Source organism: Chaetodon auriga, chromosome 21 (assembly GCF_051107435.1).
Source record: "Chaetodon auriga isolate fChaAug3 chromosome 21, fChaAug3.hap1, whole genome shotgun sequence".
NCBI lineage: Eukaryota > Metazoa > Chordata > Actinopteri > Chaetodontiformes > Chaetodontidae > Chaetodon > Chaetodon auriga.
In genome coordinates, this window is record NC_135094.1 from 14,202,873 (window position 1) to 14,226,084 (window position 23,212).

Sequence of the window (23,212 nt, forward strand, 5' to 3'; positions counted from 1 at the left end):
CGTGGGATGGGACAGAATCTGAACCCTCTCTCCCACAGCCAACACCTCTGAGCTCTCCAATTCACATAAAAACACACATTTCTACCTTTGCTCAACACTGCTTTATTCAGCCTCCCTCCTTCCAGTCTCATTCATACATTGCTAAGTTTATTGTCATTCCAGCAGTCTACCCACCCAGATCTTCTAACTCCCCCTCTGCCAGCGTGAATGGACCTGTGGTCCGGTTACTGCCTGTTAAACTAGCTAGCTGCAGAATTTGGGGAGAAGATGAGCACATTTGATATCTTTATACTCTCGCAGACAGACATATTGTAGGTAATGAATGCAACACATTTTGTCTGTCTTCCCGAATCTCATCTTCACTTGGGATTCTCTGCAATCTACAGACAGTCTCCTTCTTCATCTCCTGCTGCTGGAAAGGGAACAGAAAGGTTTTAGTCAAATGGTGTTTTTGTACAGTAAATCAGCTTGTCAGTCATTATTCAGCCAGTAAATATATGTAACAACTGCTTCAGCTCTTTCTATATTTCACTGATGCAGTGTAACTGCGATTTTTTTGTTCAACTTGCTAAGAAAACGTATTTAATTGTTAGAGCTACATTTGACTGTATCTTTTGTACTGTATATGGTCTCCATTTTTGAAAGAATTCCCAACGCTGTTTTCATCTGCTGGCATGATATATTTCCCCCTTTGGTGGTCTCTCTTTCTCTCTAGCCAGAATCATTATGTCACAGAGACAATTGAGAGAGAAAAATCGACATGTTTTTCCCTCCCTTTAAAGAACTCTTTTCTGTGTAAGCATGTTTGTTCAGGATCCAGGGCAGTAACGCCAATGTGAGCGTGTAAAAGTGCCTGAATTATGGCATACCTCAGACGCTGAAGTAAAACCCTGATGTCGGGACTTGAGGAAACCAGAAGGGTTTCATTTGATGCCTGGATTGTTATGAATGGCCAAAGAATAAGGCATCTTGAACATGGATAATGATGGGCAGGTTCGAGCTCTCGTTCTCGCCGGCCCCAAAGAAAACACTGCATAGTGTGGGGCAGAGAGAATGATGCTAATGAAGGTGGCATTATGTTTCTGTGATACTTAGCCAGGCATAAGGGTGGAACTTCCAGAATTCACCTAGCCCACTAACCACCCCTGATTATACCTAGCTAAACATTCAAGAGGAACTCAAAGGGGAGAAAGTGTCAGAACTGTTCAGACCAAAGTGCCATGTCCTCACAGGCTCTTTACCTGGAGTGCAGAGAGCTTTGCACCACTTGCTAGAAGAATTTGTCCTTCAGTTGTCACCAAAATAAATAATGTTCCCCTGAACTGTTCTCCATCACTGCCGTCCAACACCCCAATCCCTAACCTTTGAGGATAAGGTGATGAACTGGAACTGTTACTTTTCCAATAAGAAGAGCCAGTTGAGGTCAATCAAGTATCTTAATTGGATGCTCCCTGGATGTCTCCCTGTAGAGGTATTTCAGACACGTCCATGTGGGAGATCCAGAACACCAGTAATTAGATATCCCATCTGACCTAGGATTGCTTTAAAATCCAGAGGTGGAGCTGGAGAAATTAGCTAGGGAGGAGGTGCCCGTTCACACGTGTGTGTAAGTATGAAAAAAGGTTGAATGATAAAATCAGCGTTCTACTTTGTTTATTTGCCAGCAAGAGAATGAGTGGCTCTCACTTTGGGCTGATGTCAGTAAAATTCACTATCAGGTAAGGTCTAAGCTAATGGGAACCAATTCACCATTGCTACTGTAGCAGAATAAATACCCACAATACAGCCACAAAATTAACCAAGTACATCAGCATAACATCAAAGAACCTCTTTATTTCACCACCAGAATAAGCCCTGTCTTCCTGTTTTTTTTTATTCTTCCTTTTTATTCAATGGAGAGAAACTGAGCTGCTTTTAGCGTCTCTTATCGTTAACGTGGAGGCATAAGTGGAAATTGCTCTGCTCCAGACAAGCAGAACTATGTGTTTCCTCTGCTTTTTACTTGGTACTGAGACGTGAGCCAGCCTGTCAGCTAGTGAGCCAAATGGACAGACAGGCCGACTTTGAAACACACAGAAGTACAGAACAACCATCTCGCCTTACAGCATAGACCAGCACTCATACGCAACATTCAGGTGAACATGGCTAACATCAGTGGCACACCATTAATAAAACCTTAATTGTCCCCTTCCTCTAAAGCCCCACCAGCAAATCTCTACAGATTCCACCTTTTATTCCACAAGGCTGTGAAGGGGATACTTTGGGAATGGCTAAACAGCAGAGAGAAAACACACACATCATGTTAATCTGACAGGCTTGACAACCCTGGTTTCTCATATGGAAACGATCAAGCCTCACCTGGGTAATTATGGAGCATCAGTTACTGGTCAGTCTGTCTGGAGTGAGAGAAAAGGACTAGAGGAAGACATGTCAAAGACGGAAAGAGAGACAAGAAAGAAGAAGAGAGGATTCAGACCTACATGAAGACTTTAATACCAGAGTTAGGTTCTTTCTGTCTCTCCTCACCTGCCCTCATCAGATGGTTGGGACAGTCTCTCATGTCCCTCCTAATCCTATTATGTCACAGAGATGAAGCAAATATTTTCTAATATCATCTTTCAGCAGGGGCCAAGGCTCACAAGTTCGCCTCATTTTGCAGACTTTTCAGCAGTGCAGTATCAGAACTGACATGAAATGTGAGTGCTGGCGTATATAGCTAGCATAGCTAAAACGACGCAGACAGTTCCCCTCTTTTCAATTAAAGGGGGTTACTCAAGTGTGCTTTCTATAAATTCCACCACACTTACTGTTCCACTGCCAAGTTCCAGCTCCACAAAAAGCCACAGGAAATATAATACAATATTCAATTTCCACCTGCCTCAGGTGGAGCTCCCCTTTAAGACCAAGTTTCTGTCAGCAGGCCTTCAGCCAGGCACAGAGATCCCTCATTTTGTGGTCAGTCAGTTTTCCCTTAAATTCTGCTCCTGTTAGTTGCTAATAGGCTTGGCACTCGCATCGTTGTTACACAGCAATATTGATGTGGCCTTGCCAGTTTGTTCTTCAGTGCTACAGGCTTTTAATGACATGTAAAGGTGCTGCAGCTGACGCTTGTACCCAAGTGGAAAGTTTCAGCTATTTTTGATGAATGAGCTCATTTTCAGACAAACTGGACTGTATTCCTGTGGTACCAGACTTGGAGGACAACCTAGAGCCTGATCCAGTTATTCATTGGATACCAAGCTTTAGGACTCACCAAGTAATTTCGATCAACTCTATTCCTTGACTGCCACCATAGACTTGACCTTTACACACCTTGCTCACAGTCCTCATTACCAATGCAGATCACAAAAGGAAATTGTTCTAAACGTAGCTCTCTGTGAGTCATTTAAGCCCGCCACACTGTGCGCAGCAATAAAACCTGGCTAATCGTCTCTGTTTCAGGACTCAGCCTGTAAACCTATACCACCTCAGAGATCCACTCGTACTGTCTGTGGTCAGCACGTCCTGTGCACTGGTAGCTCTGAGATTTGTATTTATTGTTTTGGGGGAACAGGAACCCTCTCAGGGAGTTGAGCAAATACTTGGAGGCTGCTTTGGAGAAGGGAGCTTCCGCCCTTAAGAGATGACCTTCATATTCATCAAGCCTCCTGAGCAACTGAGTTTGTCAACTGAATGTTAATTCTTATACCTTTATTGACAAAGCTTGGGGTTTTGGTATTGTAGTAGTTGTAAATTAAGGAACTTTGCGCAGACTTTGGTTATAGTGCTTCAATTTGCCATTTGTTGCTAGAAGATATTCTTTCTGACGCAAGCCAGGTGGTTATTTACGATTTGAAAACCTCACTTATATCCAAAATAAATCCCCTTCCTTGCAATGTTATACTCACGCTTAGGCTACCTTCCAAATATTTTCATAGGAGTTTGATGGTCGACTACAGCATGAAGTTGAAAGATCATGCTCAGCGTCCACAAACAAGAACCTCTGAATTGAGCCAGAAGAGCTAGATGAATAGATGATGGATTGAGCCAAAGGCGAGGTTGTGATAGGGACAGGGGAAAGGAGGAGGGAACCTCCTTAGCATAGCAGACAGGCTGCAGCATGGCCTGCTGCTGAATAACCTTAAACCTCATTGAGTTGAACTATGTCTAGATCAGTGAGGGGACACTGAAAATGAGGAGAGGCCTACAGATCCACCAGTCCTCATTCTATCAGTCAAATGTCTGTATTGGTAATCAAGGAAAAACTCTGGAGTGATTCCACAACCATTATTCCAGGTCACTTTGGTTGACCCCGATTTTGTATTCCGCAGGAAAAAAAGAGCTCAAAGTGAAACCAGAAGGTCTACACGATACAAAGTCAATCTTAATAGGACATGGAGCATACGAGCAATATATAAGATATGGAAAATGAGGGTCATAGTGCCATATAGTGTATTTATGGCTCCCTCATGGTCTGAGAACTGCCTGAAGATATCATGGGCTCACCTGGAGCTTTTAAAGATACTCTTAACAAATTTATACGTTGAATTGACTGCCTCAGAAATACTCAGATCAATCTGATTCAATAAGTCAGTGCTTTTGTCTTGGCTGTATGCCCTCATGTGAATAAGTTGCTTGATGAATATAGGCCACTTTCCTTTGTTTTTGTTCGTGATGGTTTTGTACTGTGCAAAGTTAGAGGCTGTCACACAGACAGAAAACTTGCTGTAGGGATTTAAGCTTTGTCTCAAGATGGTTGTTAACTTCCAAGTGTGACTACGTCTTGCACTGTCCTGGCTTCACAGAATACATGGCATCCATGGAGGTATGTCAGGGGCCTCTCTGCTCACTTTTCCAAGAACCCCATGAGGAAATGTATCCCTTATCTAAATGATGTGGCTGTCATGATTGTTGGCCTGGTGCCCTGGTCTGTCTCTCTCTCTCTCTCTCTCTCTCTCTCTCTCTCTCTCTCTCTCTCTCTCTCTCTCTCATATTCATTGGATATACTGCTAGTTCTTAATTAGCTGCCACATTCTCCAGGCCTTTTCCACTACTAACAAAAGCCGAGCTCTGGCACCAGACCACTCTGCATGGGATCTTGGTCAAGCAAAGGTGCTGGGTTTGTGTGCGTTGTGTGAATTTGTTGGTCAGCAATGTGAGGATATACAAAACCAGTCATTGGCATATTATCATCAGGAACCTCAATGCACTGTTGTCCAGTCCAAGACAAGAAGAATTTTAATTTGCTTAGGCAATTAAAGATTATAGAAAAGTTAAATAAGATTTTGTCAAGGGGAGGTGTACCAACAGGATCATAAAGTCTTGGTCTGGAGAAATAGGTATTGACAGAAAAACTGGCTGAAATCTTTGGCAGACCTTCCTAATAGTATTGCTGGTGTGTTCTTTATTTTTCCAAATAAAATTCTACATTTTAGTAGATCAAGCATCACTGAAGATTGTCTGAGACAGGTTATTTGGGATGGAAGATCCATGATGAAAGATTGTTAAATTTGCTGTCCTTTGTGTAAGTTGCGTAACCACTGACTGGCTGCTGTCATATCTCATATCTGCTCCTTGATGACGCAGAATCTAATTTTGGTTCAATCTAATTTTGGTTGGCATTAACTTTAGTTATTAGGATCAGCCAGTTGCGCCCTCAATGGACACAATGTCCAGGACCTGTTACCATCATGCCAAGGCTAAAGCCAAATTTTTCTAAACTGACATAAACAGAAGAAAAAGCAAATCTAAACTTGTCTTCTTCTGCTTCTTGAGTAAACATATCATTTCACTGCTGTTCCAGTTGTCTGTAATCCCCCCTTCCAGTTTCCCTAATTTGGTGTAGTCTACCAAGCCTTGACTAGGTGTTGTGGATCAGGGCAAGAGATCGGACCCAGGTGGCTTTACAGAGGCCTGATACTAGATCCGCTCCAGTGGGTAGATATAGAAACAGCAGTGTGAGAAAGATCGTCAACCCAAATCGGTCCGACCTGAAGTTTTCAGGGAAGTGGACATTAACCAGAGGCCTTCAGCCTCCTTGCAGGACTCGGAAACAGAAACACAATACAGCCCTGTGATCTCCAGACCTCTCTTTCTCTTTCCATCAGCACACTTCTCCATCTATCAAGCTTTCGCTCTCCTGCACGCTCTCTCCCTCTTTCCGTGCCAGACTTTGCTTGCTCTAGTGTGTCTGGATTAGTGTTTGTATGGCCTGCTTTTTTCCAAGACTATACCTCCACGTTGACATCAAGGCCTGGGACAGTCATTGTTCCTCTTACTGTTGCTTGCACTTTGATCATGAAGAGAACATAAATACAGTTTGAATTGCTGAATTTTACTACTAAAGGTTTCTTGAAACGTGTCTTAGGTTTCTGGCCCTTAACTTTAACAGTGATCCTTAGCAGTGCTTGGAGCTGTTGTCTGAAGAAGATTAAGATTGATGTTATGCTTTTGTTCCAGTCTGTCCTTGTTGGAATTTTTTTGTATCAATTCTTACCCATGTTAGTGTTTTTCTTCACATTTTTTTCTCCTCATGTGTATGCTGTGTGTATTTTAAGCCAGCGGGTTATTTCTGGAAGCAAACACAACTTAGTCTGAGGCCCCTGTGGAGACAGGACACACACTGCTTATTTGTAGCATGTATTTTTTAAGCTTTCAGTGAAGGTGCACATTCATTCATCTTTTCTCAGCCTCTCCTTCAGGGAGCTTTCCTCCCTGAGTTGTGAGCATTTTGATCCCTACTCCTCTGCCTTATTTTATGTTGAAGTAGCACTACATTACTCATCGAAGAAGCTTCAGAATGCCAGTCTTTGATTTGGGTGTGTGTCCAGCAGTTGTGTTCTGGTTTGAGCTAAGCCCTCCTTGGCTGCAGCACACCGTCTCTCACTGTTTTTTCTTTTTTTTTTTATTCCACCAGGCCACTTCTCTTGTTTGCCAGAAGCACTGCTGCCTCACCAATGGGACAGAGAATGCGCAATGCAAAAGGGGGGGTAATGACTTTAAAATACCTTACTGCGTCATGGACAGGCACTTGGACAGTGTCCTGAACTGTAAATAAAAGCATTTCAATCTCGCATTTACTCGCAGAGCAGAGGAGAAATTCCACAGTAACTAAGTAAGCTGAGGTGGTGGAGCAACAACTACCTAAGCAGATGTCACTAGGACTGTGGTATGTTGGAGCGCTGCAGACACTGGCAGCCTCTCTCATTTATTTCATCTGTTTTCTTACAAAGATGATCAGGACAGATGAAGTAACCGGAGCTGCCTGCCTGTCCTTTTACGGCCTTCTACTGTAGAGGAACAGACAGAGGAGTTGAAGCGCAGGGTGGAGTTGTTGGGACTTCAGGAACAGTAGAGAGTAGCTGTTCAAATATGACGTGGCTATGTGAAATTAAACAGATGAGGATGAAAATTTCCAGGAGTTGCCCTGGACTGGCAGGCTTAAATTTGATGCCATAAAACATGAAACACACTGACAGCAGTTTAACTCCATACCACTTAAAACAGTGGAGTCTACTCAGGCTCATGTTGTCACCACTCCAAGCTTGTACCAGTTTTTTGCTCCATCCATAGTCTTATCACTGCAAGTTCCTGCGCTTCTCCAGGCCATTACAAACCAACTGCATTGCATGCTCTTTCGACCAGCATTTCTCTGTCTTGTTCTGGGGTTCTCAAGTCACAGCTTTTTGTGCTCTACAGCTGAGCTGAGCAACCATCTGCCTTCCTCAGGCCTTCAACAGATTACCTCCACGACACGCCTAATGCACCATGTTTTATAGCCGAGTAATGTCGGCTTTACACAGGGATTTGAACCTCTAAGCTGACCTTGAAGCATGGCTGCTCTGTTGGCTAAGACACAGTCCTAACAGGTCATGATTTATCACTGAAGACTGTGTGAATAAGTCAGGCTGAAATGGCTGTTACCTGTTTAAGGCCAACAGTTTAGCTGGAGTTTTCGTGGTCAGAGAGGGGCATACATGTGCAAAGACCGTTAACACATAGTTCTGTTGCATTTTTCTCACCAGAAAGTCATAAAAGTGCCATTGGAATGCTGACTTTAGTGTCTTTGTGTTGTGCACTTCTTTCTGTCTTCCCTTCTTTCTCTGGTAGTTATCAAAGACAGATGACAACTTGAAAAGATTCAGCCGAACTCATCCACATATGTTGCATGTCTTTTTGCTTATCAGAACTTCCCCAGAATTTCCAGCCCAGGGCCAAATACTGAAAAACATTTCCGATGAGAGTGTCATTAGAAGGGACAGATTCCATCCTGTGATTGTGTCATCTCACAACAATCACCTCTCTCCAACCGCCATTCATAGTATCCTCGGAGCGACTGCTGTGGAATGCTCTCTAGTTGAAAAAAAAAAAAACTTGGTTTGTGTAGTGAGGAGGAAATATTATGTCTAACAATCCTAAAACAGATGTTTTAATTGTGCACAGCATCTGTAGCTGCTCTCAATGTGACAGCAAACAAACTGCTTTTCTTGTCGCTTTCTGTCCTACTGAGTGATTCTGTCACAATTTGACGCAGCTCCATCTGTGTGTGTGTGTGCGTGCATGCGCGTGCGTGTGTGCTCACAGAAGCGTGTGCGTGTACGTGTAAGCACCCACATGTGTGGATTTGGCCCGACAGACACCAAGTTGGCCCTGGGGCTCCTCTGTCACTCTCCTCCCAGCCAGAGCGCCTTCTGTTCCACCATCGAGCTGGAATGCTTTCTGGGACATCCAGCTGGAGGCTCCAGGACCGGGGCCCAGCTATCAGTCAGACCCATGGCCTAGCTTCCCTTCACCATGCTGGGCTGAGGGGAGACTCAGGAGTGGCTGCTGGGAGAATCGCCGTCCCTGTCTGTTCTCTGATGGGACCTGACAGCAGCCTGTAGGCTGTCAACACATTCCTGCACAGCTGCTCTTAAATCACAAGTGGGATGACTGTAGTGTTGTGTATGTGTGTGTGTCTGTGTGTGCATAGGCTGGAGCACAATTGTGGAACGGTGCATTTGATTGCATGTGCGTGGGTGCAAGTGTGTGGCCGTGTGTGTAAATTATTCCTTCTCTGCGCCACATATCAGTTTTTGAGTGATGAAGTGTTTTTTGTGTGTGTAAATGAGTAAATGCTAACACACGAGTCGCTCCTACTTTCCATTTTAGTAACTCTCCAGAGATGCAGCTTTGTCTCTCAACATTGTGCAGTTGCAGTGTTGAGACTGATAAGGAAATGTTTAGCCAATTTAACCAGGCTGTTGAAATGATTTGGAATCCTCACCGGGCCACTGGGGCATATCAAATGCATGGTGGAAAACTGGATTGTTTGTACAGTGGATAAGCGAGCTGAAATACTTAGAAGCAGCCTGTCGTGCTCAGTCAAGGAGTCTTGTGTGAAAGTGCTGTGTATGTGTGTGTGTCTGTGTGTGTGTTCGCGCGCTTGTCTTTTTGATCTGCCATGAGTGTGTGCAAGTATAAGGTGGTGTGGATGAAGGCTCTACATGTTTTCATACATGTGTGCTTGTACCGGTGCACATGGGTTTTTGTGCGCACACTTTGCTCACACGTGTGTGTGTTTGCTCAGGGAGGCCTATCCGTAGCCTCTGCAGCCCAACATTGACCTCCTTCCCCTCTCTCACTTGCTGATGAACACAATCTGTCCTTTCAGATCCATGAACAGCTGCAGCACTACGAACAGAGGAAACCCATCCCTGTCCTGGACAGCGCTGCACCTCTGGCCTTTGAAGTAAGTTCTTTTTTGGAAAGATGGCTTCTATTTATTTGGTTGAACATACAGATGGCTGACAAATGGAAAAAAAAAAAACTCTCCTCCAGGGATGATCATTCATCCAAAGAATATTCCCTCATTTGGTGTTTTGTCCAACATACGGTTGAAAAACTCCTCTACATAAACCTGGCAGTCGATTTATGTGTTCTTCTCTTAAACACTACTGCCATTACTTCAATTTCGGGCAGGAAACATAGTAAGTTACCACGTTAGCAAAGAGAGCTCACCATCAGCCCTGTGTAACAAGATCGTCTTTAACTCATATTGTTGTTTCCCAACAAGTTTTCTGTTTTTTCAAAAGTCTCAGTTATTGGAGGAGTTAATAATAGCACAGAACAGACACCTAGTCGTCAGGTTTTCTGGCAAAAGTGCTTACCTCGTGAAATTTGCTCAAAATTCGGCGATAAGCACTGGTTTACAAGCCAGGTGCTCGTGAGAGTGAAGGCCTAAGCGTATGATTTACATTGTGTCCATACTTATCGACCATTCCGTGACTGCTCGTGTCCTGTTTGGAGGACTCTGCATTTGTTATGTTTTCCTACTGATTTATTTAGGTTTTTCCTTTAATTTGTCACCCGCCTACACACACATTGTGTCTTGTGTGTCCTGTCTTACTGTTTGACTTTGAAAACCAAGCAAACATGATTTGCTTATACTCAAATCCAGAGAGACTTAGTGTAAGTAGGCAGGTAGTTTGTCTTGTTCTGCATTTCAACATTATGATTTTGTGCAGATTGAACTCACAAACTTCAGGTCAACAGTGCCAAGTTTCTCTTTATCATATGTCAAGTAACACTCACACACTCAGTCACACATACATACACTTACCACCCTTTCCAGTAGCGTGCAAGAGCCTTGGCATGTTTGTCCTCTTTCACCTTTTACCTTAAACTCTGAACTGTCCCCTTCTCAGTTTGGTTTTCGAGACTCCCTCCCTGTTCCAATAACACTACTCTGTCCCTGCTCTACACCCAGCGCCTACCCTCCCGCCCACTCTCTGCCCGAACGTCTAGCCATACACCACGAAATCGAAAATCCAGTTCTGCAAAGACAGACCAATCATTTTCCTTGGGCAGAAACCGGATAGAAAGGCCACTCATTCAGCGGAAAGCTGAAGATGAATGGGCACGCTATGACAAATGATGGCAGCAGACGAACTACAGATGATGGTGGAGAGAATGAGTTGCGTCATATAAACAGAAGTCAGTGGAAGAGGGAACACATTAAATATTCAGATTCGGAGAGAAGTAGCATCCTAACAGCATCACCTATGGCATGCAGTCCTTCGTCATTAGTTAACCTGTTAATGAGAAGTCATCACACAGACAGTAACAGTGCCAGCAGGATCACAGATGATGGCTTTTGTTCCGTTGGCCCTGCTGCGCTTGTCAAGCTGTGAAAGATATTTAGTCTGATTTATCAATTAAATGTCCAGCGTCCTGACGTTTGTTACAGTATTGCTCGTCTGCAATATTTATTGAAATCCACGTGTGCACGTAAGCATGCGAGTAACCCGCTCACATCCACATGTGTGCATATACAGGCACTCACCCACACCTGTGTAAACCCAAGATCCAGCCTGGCATGGTGAACTGAGTGGAGGAAAAGCCCTTTTACTGCTGTGTGGTTTTGTTTGAAATCCTTAGCTCTGTTTATTGTAATCAAAATGCCTCAGACTATTCCACCCCTTCTAAAGAGCCCACAGCCATACATCATCCTAATTAGTACTGAGTCAAGGGAAAGACGAGAGAAAGAGGGGCTGAAATTTTTACAGTCGGTTGGGGTAAAGACCGAGGAGGACAGAGTCCGGAGTGTCCTGAGACTGTCACGAAAGAAAGGCCGTCTTGTGGTCTAGAGTGGTTTTCCTGACCTTACAGGCCACAAGTGTCAGTGGAGGAGCCAGAAGGTTCCCATGCACCAATACCGACGACATTCCCAAACCACACACGACCCTCAACCAAACCAGGATGGCTGCAGGAACAATATTCTCAAATAGAAATTTTATTGCTCCTTTTCTGTCTGTGTGTTTGTCCTACCCTGCTGTTAGTCCTGGCAGAGGACATCACGAACCAGATAACAACAGAACAAGAATTGAACCAGATCCAAGCAGCAGAGTGTGAAGGATGGTTTCTGTTTCTTTCCTGAGTCTGTGCTCTACCTCCCCAGGTGGTGGCAGGAGGCCACAGACTCTGATGAAGAGACCCCGACCAGCAGCCTCCACCCTCCCTCCCCCTTACAGATTTTCTTTCTCATTCTTTTTGTCAAATTATAGACTTTCAAATTTATGCTTCCTGTTGAATGCTCCGCAAAGTGTCTCCCTGGGATTATCAGGTATCAGAATAAAGCCCAGAGATGGTTTATCAAAGCATCTCACAGCACACCGCAATCCTGAGTCCCCCCCTTCCTTGGCTGGTCAAGAAAAGAAGAACTCCTAACCCGGAGCATTGAGGTGTATTTTTAAAGCGGATTGTTTTTCACCCGTGTCACTGCTCCAAACGAATGCTATTGAAGTGGTGGCTGAGGCCTGAAGTGCAACAGGAGAGATCTACAGTTAGATGAAATTCATTTTGGGCTTGGGTTTCGGGTAATGGAGGCTTAATTTATTGCCTAACATAAAATGACACTTCAACCCTCGTCTACCCCCGGCTGCACTGTCTAGCGCACACAGCAGGTGACTGCCACTGCTCACAAACCATCACCGCCAACACCGCCTGAAACACGATCGATACCGGGCCCAGGGAATGGGTACTGTATTACACACACATGAAGACATGCCGGCGGGGGACTGCACACACACTTTTATTGATGTACATACACGTTTATTGCGGCACACACAGTTTCTCTCCAGCCCTCATTAAGACTGAAATAGAAGCACTCTTGCCTTACCGCGTCACATTAATCAAAAGGGGCAAATCAGCCTCACACGTGAACCAGCTCGATGTAAGTTCCAGTCCGTCGATCCAATCAGTCTCTGTCAATCCTGCTGAAAGCTAAACACACCACTTCAACAGTGAGCTGAATGCCAGCCCCTTGTTCCAGATCAGTGTCCAACTCCTGAGCTGAGACTGTGTGTCCTGGTGGTTGACTTGTATCCTTTGCCTCTCAAAGCCACCTTTTCCATCTCTGGCCCACTTCCCAACATCTTTTTACTCACCCAAATGCCTGCTGTTACTTGTGAAGCCCACTGGGTGCCATCAGAGAGCACTGGTCTGCTGTCCGCACCTAGAACTGGTCATAGGAATGTCAGTTTCTACTGGACAGCAAATTGTAAAAATGAATACAAAATTCAGACTTAGGACAGACAGATTAAAATAAGACACAATTACTGTTAGAAAGGTGTTTCATCAAAGGATTTCATGATAAATAAAATAATACAGACTCATGATAAACACATCACACAGTAAAAGCATTGCTTTGTTGGTTGATTGATATACTTTTCCACATGAAACTTTTGAGTTTATATTTGACAAATGTGAATAAGCATGCCTGCAAATTATTATTGCTCACTAAAATAGTTGAGCAAATGCATCTTAAGTACTTCCATTGACACGCTGTACGTATTTCAAGACTGACTTGAAGTCATTTTAGAAAGCTTTTTTTTTTCTTCTGTTCTTTAAATTTGATTATGTGCATGAGAAAAATTCATTATTTCCTTTTTAATTTTATTTTTTGGTGAGTGTGAAAGCCAGTATTTAGACCGTGAGACTTTTAAATTTTTATTGAAACCTGTAAAATATAATAATAGGAAAACATCTTTGTGCATGACCACATAAATCAAATCAAAATGCTCTATGAGATTGAATTCAGTTCAAACTGTGACTGCAGTCAACCAGTGTATTACTGATCAGTTGCACACTAAAATAAGCCAAAGTGCATTCTATCCATTATATGAAATGGATGAGGCTGACTGGCTTCGATCAGATTTTTTTAATAAAAAGTTTCATAAAAAGCACTTTAAAATAAGGTCAGCTTGATAAATTGGCAGCTATATATCAAAGTCATGAGCCCTTTGCCGTTCAGGGTTGAGGGAGAGCTATAAACTGACATGCTGGGATCAAACTTATCTAAACACTGCAGTGCCTGCCATGACATTTAACAAATGAAATAAACAGTCTCAAAGGAGACCAGCATCATTTTTTTTTTTTTTGCCCCCTCCCTCACTCTCTGTGAAGGTCTGAGGATGGAAAATGTGACTCTAACATGGAAGCATGAAGGTAGAGCAGAGAGCGTGTTGTCAAACATGTCCCATCTGTCCTCCACGCTGAGTTATGGGACAAGATGCTTTAATAGGACAATATGAGGGACTGGAAATTTACAGTGCTCTGTCTGTCTTTGCTTCCCTCCTTTGCTGTAAACATCTTGGCGATGACATGATGGATGTGGGTCTATCAGAGCAAGAGATTTCCCCTCACTAAAGACCCTGACCCTGACTCCCCTCTGCCTCTACTGTTCTTTCTTCCTCCATTCTCCTCTCAGTGCCTCTGTTTTTCTTCGCTTTTCTGCTCTCATTCGATCACCTGTGCTATGTCTTTTTTTTGCTTCTCCCTTTCCATATTTTGGTGTCTGACCTTTTTTTTTTGTATATGTGATTAAGTGAAGTAATTCAGGGTTCGCTGAGGTTCAGCTAGAGTAACCTTGACCACTGTGACTATTTATTAGCATGGTCTCCATCCCTTAGGGGGTCAAAGCTAATGGAAATAATGAAAAGACCCCCCCGGCCAAAAGCACATGTTCCTGTCTTTGGGTAAAGTGACATAGCGCCCTCCTTAACCCCAGTCTCACCCTCGCCCCCCTCTCTTTACCTCTGCCTCACCTCTGTTGCCTTATTCCTGCACCACAGGGGTCATTAGTCAAACAAACTGTAGGTTTTTCCCAACCTCTGTCATCATCTGCCTTAAAGGAGTACACTGAATTTTGGAGAGATTTCCCTGTTCAGATTATATATCTGTTTACAATTTGTGTTCATTTGCAACTGGCATTTTCCTGATAGAAGTTAAAGAACTGGACTTTTTGGTTAGAGTGTTTGTTTATGTCATTTAACTTCATCAGTCTGGTTTATTAAAGGAAATATTTCAAGTGACCACATTTTCATCCACTGTGAGATCATTTATAGTTGTAACAAATCTTTTTACTCAAATAGACAACTGAACTGCAATACAGTTATATCCCAACTGTTTTATGTTTATATTGTTTATTCTTCTCTGTCATTGCCAGTGATCAGACAAACATGCAACAGGACGTTAATAGTAGTAGCAGGACTGGGATTCCAATATGAAGAAAGAGAACAATACAACCCTCATTCCAAAAAAAGATAATATAACTGAATGTGATAATTTGCTATTATTCTGAGTCTGATGCAGCAACACGTTTCAAACAAGTTGGGACAAGAGCAACTAAAGACTGTGAAGACTGCTCCAAAAACACCTGTTTGGAACATTCCACAGGTAAACAGGTTCATTGGTAACAGGTGATAGTATCATGATTGGGTATGAAAGGGCCATCCTGGAAAGACTCAGTGCAAATGATTGCATTCTGTTTTTATTTACGGTGTACGGAAATTTCAAATATACAGTATGTCAACAGTAGTTTTTAAACTGTGTTTGCCTTACATAACCAGTTCACCAAAATGCCCCTCTCAGATCATACCTAGGTCACAAAATGTAGGGATCCTTATTAAAAAGGTAGCTTTATGTTGCGTTTTTATGTTAAAAATATGTGTTAAATCCTCAAATGTCCACATGAATGTTGCTCTTCAAAGTCCATTATCAGTGTATGTTTGGATCAGCAAAGGTGTTGAGTAACCGTTGCCAGTGTTCAGATGTGTAATATGTTCTTCCACCAGCTTGTTTCTCCGCTGTGCTGTATTCACTCATTCATCTGATTTGATTTTGAGCTGATATATTTCACACAAAAAACTCTTTGTTGTTTATTATGAACACGCATGTGCCTCCAGCTCAATGGGCAAGAACAGTACGATCAGTTTGAAAAAACATGACTGCGCTCACTATTAGCTCTCCCTTCATCTCCACTGGCCCTCCTTGTGTAGTCGACGTTAGCTCCTGATTCCAGTTCAGTACAAGCAGGTCTTTGTGTGCTACGGCTCGCCTCTCCTCTCCTCTCCACACTCACACCACGTCCAGGAGGATCACCCATAAATCAGAGCGCAGACAGAGGAGCGTGGCCGGGGCTTTAGAAGCAGAGTCACTCGTCTCGGAGCTACCAGACATCCATCATAAATGCAGTCCAGCTCGGTCCCTCTGCTCTGAGACTCTGCTCTCACAGCTCCCATTGTTTCCAAGAGGAATAGACTTTTTTTCTTTTGTTCCTGAGATTTTCATTGAAAAACGATCCTGCTGAATAGTACATTTAATTAAGCGAAGAGTGGTAACAAGTTGGAATTCAGGGCCCCATGAAGCGGGGTGACCTTGCCTCCCATGAAGATGCACCTAATTTAGCACAGCATCACCTTTCCTCTGTGATGGGCCCCTGTTGCTTAGGACCACCTAAACTCACTGTACACTCGAGTATACAGCTGTACTTTTTACATGTGCTTTTGAGGGGTTACTGTTACACCCTCTACCCTTAACGGCACATTGCTTTGGATTGGATCTCTCTGTTGATCTCTCATGATATTGCCTGATCTTATATGATACAACTGTGAAGTGCCATTGATGGCTGAAATTAGATGCTGAACCATGTGTGAACAGTCTGTGTCTTCTCCTCTTCAGTTGTCCGAGCTGCTGGAAGGGAAATCAGCCAATGGAGAAATCAAAGAGCTTCTTCAAATACTGGCCAGACCCCACGTGAAGGTGAGTTCTTCATCGTAGTCTTTATTCATATTATATTCAGTGAATGTTTGTCTTTGTGGAGGGCTACACTATTATACTCAAAAAACCTCAAAATATCAGGCAGTTCTGGCTACAACAAAGTGAATCAAACACAAACTTTGGCTTGTATTCTCACTGATTTCGTCACACAAACAGCGCTGGTATTAAGGTGATGTGATCATCCCGCTGTACGCACAATATAATATGGCGGTTAAATCCAGGCCGTGCTCTTTTTCTTTTTCTTTTCTTTTTTTTTTGTCATCTTGGCTGCGACTGCTGGCCTAGTTAGCCAGACACAGGCTGCTACAAAATGAATTTACACATTTTTATTTTCAAATTCTTAACTCTGGTCATCCATCAGGTCCTCCAGGTGTCTCAGGCAGACAGCTGCCTTCACGACGGCGGGATAGAGGGAGAGCTGGACGGGCTCCTTTTTTAATGCACTGTCGTCATGCTTATTTAGCCTCTGCCAGAAACAACAGCTCAGTATGAAGTCCTCCCACACCACAATACACACACACACACACACACACACACACACACACACACACAGACACTTGGAGTACAGCGCATCCAAAAATCCAATACCTCTCAGTGTAGAGGCTTGAGAAACAACAGGGGGGTCCCAAAAGGATGAGGCTTACGAGTCAGATCAACGTGTCAGTGCTAGTGATGTAATGAATCATCTCTTAAATTAAAACCATACAGTTTTATGCACTTAGAAACAGATACGGTAGATGTTCAGTGGGGTCATGTATTATTCAGTTCATCACATTTCAATCAACACACACACACACACACGCAAGCCCACAGACATACAATATGATGGAGGATACGCACTCACACAGCCACTGTCCTGAAGATAAATAGCCATTCTATCTCGGCTTCGCTCTCCTACTTTGCAACGTGGGGATGTTGCGATCTCCTCCTCAGCATGAAGCATGCCTGTGTCAGCAATCCCACGTTTATTATTTTAATTACGCTTACAGTGAAGATATTTGGCGTGGCAACGGTCAATCCATCAAAACGCAGAGCTCGTGAAAGTCATCGATCAGGAAGCTCAGGGGCTTCAGCCGATGAGGTGAGGAGAGGTGAAGGCAGAAGACGGGCCTGTGGGCCAGGTGGCTCCACTATAAAGGAGTGTCCTGTCATCTCTAAATTTATGTGATGCATGGATTCTGATATTGTCAGATCAGTTTGGGGTCACATTCATATGGGGAAATAAATCTAGTAAGGTACAAGTATTGCCAGTTGGCTTTGATCTAAACAAACAGATAGGAAATTTCAGGTCATTGCCATTTTCTTGGAGCCCCTGCACCATTTGTCTTTTGCTGCGACTACCACAGCCGACTTCAGCCCCAGGGTTGATCTCAAGGCTCTTACACACCTCGACCCCAGCTGACCTTCCAGCTTGAATTAACCTGTTTGTCTTGTTTGTGTTCAATGCAGATTGAAGTCTAGCAATGAGCTTGAGCCTTATTTAGATTTAGAATGTCACCTTTGTTGTGTGAACAGACTTGAAGCGTTCAACAAATTAGATATTATGTAATGTAATGATGTAGATTTTAAAGACTCCCAAATTAAATTACTGGGTCACTGATGGGAAATGTCTATGCCTTGTTAGGTTTTCTTTTTCTGTTGAAATAAATGTGACTCGCTATTGTCAGCAGTAGGTCACGTCAGTTCTCCAGTGGAGTGCGATATGTCTTTGCAGAAGAAGAGGGCGCAACAAGATGACAAATGAGTGCCAGTCAAACTCCAAACAGTGAAAAGTCAATGTAGACACACAATGAAAATATGTCTGTTTCATTCTATAATGGTAGTCTCCTCATCGCTCCACACTGATCTGATGTTTTAGTCTGTTTTAGTCGCTAGTTTTTGTCTCTTCAGTGGAGGATAAGCAGATGTTTAAGTCACATGCTTCATGTGCGTCATTACTTATTCGCTGAATCTGTTTCCTTTGTGCTTTTCTGTGGAGGCCCTGAGAGGCAAGTGGAAATAGAAATTCTGGTGATCCATTTGATCTGAATTGTTTTCTCTCCTTTGTTTATGACTTATGAACAGGTGAAAAAAAAAAGATTTAGCCAGGATAATCTCTCAATTTGTTTTTCATCTGTGAAACAGGTGGAAAAAATTTATCAAGATCATTTTGTCTGTTTGTTGTAATACTCAATTAGCGCATAATGTTCTAATTCAGACTAAAATGATTCATGCTTTCTTCCAGGTGAGTTTTATTTCCTCCCTGCGCTCTAAACTCGAGGTCTTTCTTCAAGACATTTACTCATATTCTGTTGACTAGAAGTCAGCACAATCTTTAGAGTGCACAGAGACATTAAAACTCACCTGGAACAAAACATGAACGCTTTGAGTCCTATTTAGAACATGGGGGAGGGATGATTTCAGCCTCCTCTGGCCGAAATGAGTATTTGGTTGTTGTCACTCTTTGTCTGTTTGCCGTCTCTCTTCACTGCGGTCACTCTGTTCTCCTACCACCTCCACATGCTGCTCAGCTGACCTTCACTCCAGTGCAGAGCGAGGTCAGCCAATCACTTCCACGCCAAACAATGGAAAATATTCGGCTACTCTTTCCTTCGCTGCCAGCCGACAGCACTGTCAGAGGCACAAAAGCCACTGAGGCCGAGGAAGGCATCCTACAGTGCGTTGGCATTTCATCACTGAACTAGACTTAAGACCTTTTTTTGAAACATTTCATGGCTTTGAGGTGCCACATAAAAAGATCATCAAGTTTATCAAAACACAAAAGAAAGCTAAAAATGATCCTTTGAGTTACAACAAGCCACAGTATGTTCTTTTTAAAGGAAAGTGTCATTCCTGGTGTTGTCAAGTTGAGCAATTGACATCTGCATGCGTTCACACACTTGCACACATTTTCTCCACCTACTTCAAGACCTCTACTCGTGTGTGTCGGTTCGAGTCCACCACCAGATTTTGAGCGTCTTGGCCTTAAACTGCCAGGCTAAATGCTCCCGCTGGCTTCGGAGGGAACACTCGGTCAACAATAGATTAGTTCCAGCATCTTGGTTTGGAGGGAGGGTTTTGACTGTGACATAGTGAGGTATTGAGGCTCTTGGCGTTTTGCTGTCATTGTGTGTCAAACCGTAGGCAGCATGTGTGCTTCAAGGAAAAAAGGAGAAAAACTTTACTCTCTCTGTCTCCATCTGTCCTCCAGGGCACTTGATACCGTACCAGCCAGCCCCAGTGTAAATCACAGGGCCGCGGGTGTAAAACACAAGCAGATGGCTGCTGCCTTTGAATGGCGTCTCTGTGCGATAGTAACTGTATCACTCTTAATTATGGCTGAAATGATCCATTCCTAGGGTGGGGTTATAAATCAGGCTCTTTAAAACTCCCCACTCTCTTTCTCTTCCTTTCTCTTTCTTGCCTTCCCTCTCTGCCTCAGACTTTCCCTTTTTTACAATTTGCACATGAAAAAACAACTTTTCCCCATATTAACCCCCCTCAGCAAGACTAATATTGACAGTGATGAAAGTGCCAATTATGATGGCCGGCTGTTTCCGCCGGCGTGTGTAGAGGAAGGTGTGTGTGTGTATACATGCTTGCAGAAAGTGTTTGACTCAGGGCGGTGCATGCTGAGGTTCAAGGCTTAGAGAGGGTGGGCATGAGTGTCAAATCCCAGCTGGCCTACAGCAGAGCTGAACGCTCACAGCAGGGTCCTTCCCGCCTGGGGAGAGCAGTTACCTTGCGCCGATCCAGCACCGCCAGTTGAAAAACGAGCGGCCCGGTGACAGGACCAGGGGGGCTTTAATGAGAGGCCAATGCCAGGAATGTACAGGCTGGTTTATTTAGTCAAGCTCAGTGATCTGTTTTTCTAGGATCCCTATTATGCCTAATGAACACAAACACCCGAACCGAGAAATAACGGGATGCCTGGAAAACAAGGGCGGTTTCGCTTCCCTTCATCTTTCTTTCCGTCCCTCAGTCTCCTTTCTGTTCTCCTCCTCAGGCCTCAGCTGCAGGGCTTATACAAGGATATAGGTCTAGATTTGATTAGGCGGCTAATCCACCAACACTGAGGCGTAGCAAGACCCACTGACTCATATCAAGCGTCCATACAAAGACTGTATATGTGTGTGTGTGTGTGTGTGTGTGTGTGTGTGTGTGTGTGTGTGTGTGTGTGTAAAACATTTGGACCTGTGTAGTCGTGCTCACATGTCAATGGTCACCAGCCAGGCCATGTACCATGTGCTATCTATTAACGTACAGCTGTTATTGCTACTTCCTAGAAAGTTTTTACAAGGAATTAGCTGTGGCTCTGTTATGGGTTGTTAGGCACGGCCTTGGGGAGAATGTGGTGGTGGGGAGCAGTGCCAGATTTAAGGAAGTGCCATCGATGAGAGGACACTCACAGGTCAGGATATTAGGCCTGATGGATAGAGTTCAGAGGAAACCACACCGGTAGGTTAGTGGAGGAAAGGTTGAGGTGAGCATGGGAAGGAAATGTGTAGGGAGACAGAGCACAGTATTGTTTTTCTGTGGAAGTTCTTTTAACTTTGTAACTTTTAGTCTGTTTTGCGCTTTGTGTTTAGTGTGTTTCCATGCTCACATTTCTCATTTGTTCAACCAGCAGATCACAATCCATCATTTTTTAGTTTGCTGTCATACGAAACCGAGAAAAGCAGCAAATCCTCACATTTGGCAAGCTGGATCCAGCTAATGATTGACAGTCGAGTGACAGTTTGACTTGATTTATGGCTTGAAAAGTTTAATTCAAGTTGAGGTTGAGTTTTATTTCTTTATTTCCAGGTTAAAGTCACACAAATTGCATACAAATAGCAATGGAAAGAACGTGTTGGAAGAGGAAAGAAAACCCAAAAGGGCTTAATTAGTAACAAAATCACTCTGCCAGTCCACTGATGGATTGATTGACAAATTGTTTCAGCACTACTGCAGTGTCAGTCTACACGGACTTGCTGCACAGCATCAGCAAAACACTGTGATTTTTCTTTCTCTGGCGGCAGGCCCGCATGGGTGTCCCACCCCGCTGAGAGACTGATGGACGCCTGGCTGACCCACATGTTGTCGCGACCCAGATCAGGTGCTGTGACTGACAGTCAAACACCATAAGGAGAGCCACAGCGCTGCACGTGTGCAACCTCAGACTCCAAAAAATCCTCCCTTTTCTCCGAGTTCGCTGTCACGGCACGGGCCGCCTTTCACCAAAGGGTGTTTTTGGAAAACTGGGAATTCGATACAGCACCAAATTAAAATTGGTTTTCTCGTATCCGTAGCAGGAGAAAAACTAGAGAGATAGACGCTCTACTTCCATCCACTGGCTATAGCTGTTATAAAGTCTTGTATGTTCACATGTGATGTTGAGAGTCCAAGAATGTAACATTAATGATCTCATCACAGCATGGCAGAAACTGCAGCTGTCCATCACAGTGCTACAAACACTGTACACATGTGATATCAAGCACAGGTTTGGGATTGCGTTCCCATTGAGGTTACTTTTATTGTCTTCATCTGCAAACAGTTTCCAGCGTTCCAAGAAAGAATTTCAATACCATAATGACAGAATCCCCAGACATACAATGCAACACAACGTGTTTATGTACGGTGCACATGAAAGCCAGGAACACATTGTTTGGCCTGTTCTGAGAAATGCACAAGCTGATGCTGGGAACATTTTGGAAAAAAATACACAAAAGATAAAACTCAAGATGAGCAAACAAGAAGACAGGATGATTAATGGAATTTGAAATAAGTTTGGACAGACAGGGGGACCAAGAAAAGACGAGAAATGCAGGGGGGAAAAGATGAGAAGGAGAAAAAATGGAATTAAATGTGTGTTCGATTTTTTTTGTGTGCGTGCGTGTGTGCGTGTGTGTGCGTGTGTGTGGGAGGGGTATTGAGTTACTGTGTGGATTAGTATCAGGACAAGGTTTTGGGTAAGAGTTGAAATTAGGCATTAGGTAAGGGTAAAACTTCGATCTTTTGTAGCTTTGGCCATCGCTTCTGTGTGCTCTGGTAACAATTTTAACTGCTAAATTCTGAGAACAGCGATATCTACTATGACAAACTCCTGCTGGAAACAGTAGACACAAACAGTCAGATAATCAGACAGGTTTCTTTACAAGCCAGCTGTTCAGCCAGATTATCTAAACCACTTAATTTAGGGATGGAACTGAAAGTGAGCACACCTGAAAAGTAAACCCCCGCTTTCCTCACAAAAGCTGCATGCAAAACTACTGATAGTACGGTCGGTCAAACTTGAATGCTCCTTGATGTCTACAATGGACAGTAAAGGTAATAGTTATAGCATTTAACCAACTCTGGGCTTTGTTTAAATCCTGTATGCTTGTCTAACCACTCATGTTTCTCCATCCCCAATGGACATCTTTTTAGGGATGCTGCCACGTTGTTAGATCTAAGAGATCATCTTTGTCGAATGTAATTTATGCCTGTATTACATATTGGACAGAGCAGAAATGACAGGAAATTAGAGGAGAGAGAGATGGGGAATGACATATAACAAGGAACCACAGCCAGACTCAAGCCTGGTGCTTTGCAATTCATGGTCGGCACCCTAAACCTCGAGGCCACTGGGGTACCCCATGATTACAGTGTTAGTAACGCAGATAGTTGTACTAAA

The 23,212-nt window shown here is 43.5% G+C and overlaps 1 protein-coding gene across 5 annotated transcripts in view; it reads left to right on the plus strand.

Moving 5' to 3' along the window:
* Positions 1-23,212, plus strand: part of mpp7a (MAGUK p55 scaffold protein 7a) — a 123,766-nt gene that overhangs the window by 43,859 nt on the left and 56,695 nt on the right. For all 5 annotated transcript variants that reach the window (XM_076761429.1, XM_076761430.1, XM_076761431.1 and 2 more), the window contains exons 4-5: positions 9,632-9,709; positions 16,480-16,560. In XM_076761429.1, the coding sequence (XP_076617544.1) occupies positions 9,632-9,709; positions 16,480-16,560 (159 nt within the window). The remainder of the gene's footprint in view (positions 1-9,631; positions 9,710-16,479; positions 16,561-23,212) is intronic.